At 42.5% G+C, this 6424-nt stretch overlaps 1 protein-coding gene across 1 annotated transcript; it reads right to left on the reverse strand.

Annotated features, from left to right (window-relative positions):
• Positions 1 to 2258: 2258 nt before the first annotated feature.
• Positions 2259 to 5153, reverse strand: LOC112554193 (glutathione peroxidase-like). Its single transcript, XM_025221838.1, has 5 exons — positions 4997 to 5153; positions 4373 to 4520; positions 3680 to 3828; positions 3188 to 3272; positions 2259 to 2624 (listed from the first exon to the last, which is right to left on the reverse strand). Exons 1-5 carry the CDS (start codon positions 5086 to 5088, stop codon positions 2592 to 2594), a joined length of 507 nt encoding a protein of 168 aa, XP_025077623.1. The 5' UTR covers positions 5089 to 5153; the 3' UTR covers positions 2259 to 2591.
• Positions 5154 to 6424: the final 1271 nt, after the last annotated feature.

The raw sequence follows: 6424 nt of genomic DNA on the forward strand, positions 1-6424 counted from the left end.
CCGACCCTTAACCCCGTCAGGAAACACACAGGTATGCAGGTACACAAACGGCTTCGCCAGCCCAATTTTTAAAAGTCATTTTAATGTTACGAATGTCACAGCAGCTCATAAAGAGGGAGGAGCCGGCATTCCCCAAGCAGTAAAGTCATGGCAACAGGAAGTTGAAGAGAGTGCACTGATAAAGAAGGCAGTTTCAAGAAAACATAAATCCATCAAAGTCGATAGTCGAAACCTTGCTGCAGTTAAACACGAAGAAGGAAGTACAGAAAGAACATGGCATATTATTTGTCGACCCTTCTTCTCAATAGACCTTCGCCACTAATTTCATTCCCTTGACCTGATTTCAAGGAACATTAACAAAATAATAAAAATGTAAAATGAAACGTGGTTGTAGAAGATCAGGTACAATATTGTATTCCAAGACATTCCTTGACGTCTGCGCGACAACTTTCTCACACACTTTGGTTGCTCATAACGGTTTAGACGAGGGAATCTGTCTCTTCACTTTCTGTTTGCCTTTTCCACTTCACCCACAAGCTTTCATTTCTTTTAAATTTTGTATGCATTCATTCTGCACCTTTTTTGTATATCTCATTCTATCTTGCATCTCTTTTACATTGGGACACGTTGTCCTCACTGCCCTAGTCACTGTCCATCCTCCTTCAAGCAGTGATGTCATCTCTTTATTTTTCCATCAGTCCATTATTTTCTATTACATTGGTAGTGTCTGCAAAAAAACTAACAGTGGATTCATTAGAAACATTTCGCATTTATGGTGTATTTCAGGCTAATTCCCTTTTGTTTTCCGTTGATTTTAGCGGTCTTTCCATGACATCAGTCATATGTCCTTTGTCATACAGGGATTCATTGGTCATGAGGCTTGGGAGCTGGTGTAAAGCTGTTGATGTGGTAGCCTCCACATCGCAAGTTGTGATACAGCCTTGCCTTGTAGTGAACAAACTCTTGGTTGTAACCGGTATACTTAGCTGTTGGTGAATGATGTCGTGGTTAGGCCCTTCAATAATTCTGTTCAAATCGCTGTTTGAGATTTCCGGATTCAACATGTCAACATTATACATCCGGGTATTGCAGACATTCCGTGGTGGGACATGTGAGTGGCTCAATGAACAGCAAAGCTTGACACGTGCCCCGAATAAGCGACACTGGGAGGATTCAAGGTCCACACATCATCACAAACATGTGCCCACTGCACCCTTGGGGTACGAGCTTTAATGCTTGCACATCGTGCTCCCCGTCACGTACAAACATGCACGAGCATGCACCCGGAGGAGCTGTTCTGGAGGATGAAAGTAACGGGAGGAGTCGAAGGTAGTGGGGGGGAGGGCAGAAAGGGAAAAACAGTTATTACAGGTGGTGCTTGATATATATATATGTATAATGTCTTTGTTAGAGGGTGTCACATTATACTGTTCACAGTCTTTGTTGGAATCTGAGGTCAGATTAACATATTTGTCAGATTTTGTTGCTGTTGCTGCTGCGTTTGAAAAGGAAAAGGTGTTTGTCACGTGATACTAAATGCGATTTCGCACTGCGGAGAGAATTGGACATCTGGGGAATATGGGGATGAGGAGGGAACGACCCAAATGTTACGGGACTTGCGTTTGCAGGCTGGCGTTGTCAGATTATACTGTACACTGTATTTGTTTGATGCTGAGGCGGTCACACTTCAATTGTATTGTATGGTAATAATGGGTGAAATGTTGAGCTGAGATACTGTTGCACCACTTTCACGAGAAGAAATCCGGATGTAAGTCGCGTGTTTGTGTGCAGGGCGACTCCAGGCTCGTGACAAAAACAATCGGTGGCCGCCTCGCCCGCCAATGTCACCAATGTCAATAAAACCAAGTGGCGGCCCGTGATATTCTCATTACGGTCAGAACGATATAATACTACATGTTATACTACAACTGACTGCTCCGACTCTAACAACATTAGTAAATACAACGGACTAAATAACAACAACACATGTTGGCCACATTGCCGCCAGTTGTGTTGCTATTTTCTCCTTCTGTTTTATATTCAATGTATATTGGCGTGGCGGCCCCTGGGATTTGGCGGCCCTGTGCACGAGCGCAGTTTGCACATACCTACGGCCCCTGGTGTGTGTGTGAGAGAGAGAAAGAGCGAGAGAGAGAGAGTGCTTCTACAACTCTACTCAGTTGCTTCCATTCACCGCTCGACACACAGTGATGTGTGACAACAATGAAATACTACTTCAACGAAAATTCAATTTCAACATAGCTTTTAAAATTTATTTATAGAAACATTTTATTTCTCGAAGACCTAAAACAAAAATAGATCGTCCGATAACAGACTTCAAGAGAGGGAAAGAAAGTCGGTAGCGAGGAACTGGCGGTGAGCTGTGCCACGGTCAGCCAGACATCCTGTGATGTGTCACAAGACCACCATCTGTCACAGCCCCACCATCTGGGAGGGTTTGCGACTGTGACGTCATGCAGTCTGCTGACCGGCCAGCTGGTGTCGGTCATTCACTAGCGACCTGAAGATGGAGATGATAGAGAGTAGAGGACGTGGCACAACTTGACAGGCTGTCTTCTCCGCCATTTACTTTAGAACAGTTGCAGCATATCTCCCTCGATGTCCTGTAAACACAGACACACGGCACATTCATGTTACAATCTTGTTAACCACAACACTTGAATGTGAAAACCGTACAAGTAATCTTAAAAAAACAAAAAACAAACAAACTGGAGAGCACGAATGCCAGGCAAACATAGTTATGATGTGTCGGAGGAGGTAAGACAGTGACGGTGACAGGTGGGTAACCACGGGATTTGTCACATGACTTGTCTTCGGTTTGTTTTTATGAGGTAAGAAGTGGACTGGACATGTCGTAATGTTTATAACCCTCGTCACTGCACATTACACAAGATTCACATTTATTCAAGCGTGTGTTTACAAAAACATATGATGCATTCTTCTATCTGCTTTTGCGATACAAAGCAGAACAACATCTGTGCGCCGTACTAAAGCATTCGCATCTTCTTTCTATCAAGGCGGCGGGAGCTGGGTTCCATGGGTATAAAAAGTAAAAAGTGTGCGAGCCACAGACTCCAGAGATCATCGAAGTCTGTTTCACGGGTGAATGACTGACTACACGCGGCGTGGCGCCATCTACAGTGTTTTCTCTACATCATATACTTACAAATGGAGGCACAGTTGATGCGTATCTCTTGACAGGCTGTCCGTTTTTGTCGATAAGAAATTTGCAGAAATTCCACTCAAGGTCCCTGCACAAGAGACGTGTTGCTATGACGACAAAGGATGCGGTTACTACGTGGGGAATATGGAGTTGACCAACCGGTCCTCAAGCAAACATCACAAGACACAACTCATCAATGCCAACTAACCGCAGGGTGTAGGGTCAAACGTTTCGAAAACTCACACGCAAATAAATATAAGCAGGAGGCAGCCATACTTTCATCAGTTACATTAGGTACAGACACAACAACGTTGAAAGACATCCAGATACTTCTGAAATGCTTCAGTTCTTTGTTGTACATCTCCTTCCATAAAGAAACACAGTTAACCCCAGTTAGTTCCAGCCATGTACTCTAAAATATAGTGACTAACCCTTGCTCAAAACAGGAACAAAAGCTAAAGAATGGATGAAAACCCGGATAAAGAAAAGTCTTACTCTCCATCCTTTCCTGCGAGTCTCGACTTGAGCCATCGGTACAGCGGGTGAGTGTTGGCACCATTGACCTCGATCTTGCTGAAGAGGTCAAACTGCACATTGTATTTTTCTGTCACGAATTTCTTGATCTCCGGATTACTCCATGGCTCCTGCACGTGGATATTCATGTCACCAGTCATGGATGATGTAATACAAGTTCGTGATGTCCACACTACAAGCTGAAGATGAGCGCTTTTCACACACGCATTTTATTGAAGTTTTATCTTGACCCGCAAATAATGGCTAGTGGTTTTTTTCACTGCTTGTGAATAAGCAGTAAATTTATTTTCATTCTTTACGCATCAGTTCTGTTTAAGATGTACATTCTTTTTAAAATATAGTGTGGCACTTCAAGGCGCAAAAAAATATTCTTCAATGTTTATTTCAAAGTCTCGCGTTTCCCAGAAACCCTCATACGTTTGGTCTCATTATATTCTAATTAACACTAATTAGTCCCCTTGTATTTGTCTTCCACAAAATGAGTTTTTTAACTTGTGGTCGGTGGGGGCGCACGTCGGTTCGCTTGCAAAAACCCTGGGAATGCCAGGGTGTAGAGTCATATAATATATACAAGTTAGCAATAAGTAAACACTCCTGCAGCATCATCAATTACTCCAGCTATGTTGCAGCTAATGGCTGGTGGGAACAACTTACCTGTGCCTTGAACTGGTTGCATGGAAAGGCCAAGATGCGAAGCCCTCTGGTGTCCCCGTGCCGCGAGAAGAGCTCCTGCAGCTGGGTGTAGTCACGCTCCGTCTTCCCTCAGATGGACGCCACGTTCACGACCAGGACCACGTGACCCCTGCAAAACACACACACACAAACACCTCCAACATAGCAATGAGCACGAACACCTAACACACTGCTGTGCACATCTACAAGGAAGCAAGTGAACTCTGGCTGGTGTAATTACTGCAGAGCATCTTTACTGTAATGTTTATTTTACCGGTCATAATGTCGTTGGTGACTCGATTCTTATTAGTGATGTGCACACAACAAGTGTTGACATGTCTTTTACTGGCTACCCTATGAGGGACGGGGGTAAGAACCCAGCAGTTGTACTTCAAACAACAAATTGTCATGACAAATGTTTCGCTACATACGACAAGACTCAGTTTATTACAGCACAAATGTTTCGATATTTCGCGACACAGTTACAGCACCCACGTTGATCACTAAGTTTAATAAGTTTGAGACAATAAATAATTTAACAAAATCACAGTAGCAAGAGTTCGAGGAATAAATCAGTCTAGAGACACTTTGAACATGTGCACAAACCTATATTTGCTGAGGGATATCTCCTGTCCATCGATGTCCAGAGCAGAGAAGTTGTAGATTGTTGTCGCAGTGTCCAGGCTACACTTGGCCATGTTGCTGTCACTCGGTCTCCTTGCACTGACACAAGTCCGGGGTGCGGCCTCTTTTATAACACACCAGCTTCCGCCACCCTGACCTCACGTGACTTCTTTGCCGACGAGCTTGACCTCGACAATGTTGTCGACAACCGCTTGTACCACACACCTGAGGATGGACTCATACGAGTTGAGCGTGGTGTGTGTGTGTTGGTGCAATAAATTCAGCAGTGTGAATCCTTTCACCAAATCATTTCTTGTTTGTAATGAAGATCTGTAAATAAACATTCCACAACCCGTTTGATCCCTTATCCGTGTGTAGACCATTTCAACACTTCTTTCACTGCAGGTTTATTCCTGACTTTTAGTAGACACGACACACTACACATGATTGTAATAATCACTCTTTGACACCATGCCAAAGTCAAATATTGTAAGAAAAAAAAATTCACACTAATTTGAAACAAATTCATGCTTGACTGATATCTGTGAGCCCATGTAAAACTGGCCATTAATGCCAGCCGGCAGTGACCAAAGGTCAGATACTTCTGTAATGGATTGGCCAAGCCTAGTGCTATTTATTCATAATTGCTAAATACAGTTCTAATATTTTCTTTAAGACAGTCAACACGTATACATGTACCTGTCACAAATTTGCTGAAAGATGTGTTAAGGTTTACAAAGACATAAAAATACGCTAAGTCTAATCATGATGTGCAACCATTGAATGTTTTTATATTCTTCCTCAGCTACAACATTGGTACAAATGTTAAAGTAAGGGCATAAATGTAATGTCCTCCTCTAAAGAATAAATCTGGTTAACTTTCCTCATCTTAAAGTTTATACTGCAGATCCTGCTGAGAGAGCCGAGAACTTCTGTGATATTTCATGAATACAGAATCACACAATTTTTCTTGTCGTATTTTGCTTTCTCGGCACTGCTATGGTGGTCACATTTCACTAAACATCACTACACTTTATATCTATAAAAGCCAACTGTAAAGGGATTCCCGTCTTTAAATTGTAAAACAAGAACATTTAAATGACACACCCACAGTGACTCATAAAGCCCAGCCACATCCTGGTTTCTTTGCAGCTACAAGTGATGAACTCGTTGTTTGAACTAGCTTGCGGGAACTGACGATGTCAGGTCAAACCTTTGTTCACCTTCAAATGAACTTGAACTGCACGTACTACAGGTGAAAAAATGGATAGAGAAATGTCAAAGGACTGAAGTAACAGAGAAATAAAAATTAAAAATAATCTTTAATAGTTTTAATCTGCTTTTCCGTTTTCTATGTGAGCAACATTCCGCACATCACCCAAACACCATTCAAAAATAATCTTGCACATA

Source organism: Pomacea canaliculata, linkage group LG13 (genome assembly GCF_003073045.1).
Source record: "Pomacea canaliculata isolate SZHN2017 linkage group LG13, ASM307304v1, whole genome shotgun sequence".
NCBI lineage: Eukaryota > Metazoa > Mollusca > Gastropoda > Architaenioglossa > Ampullariidae > Pomacea > Pomacea canaliculata.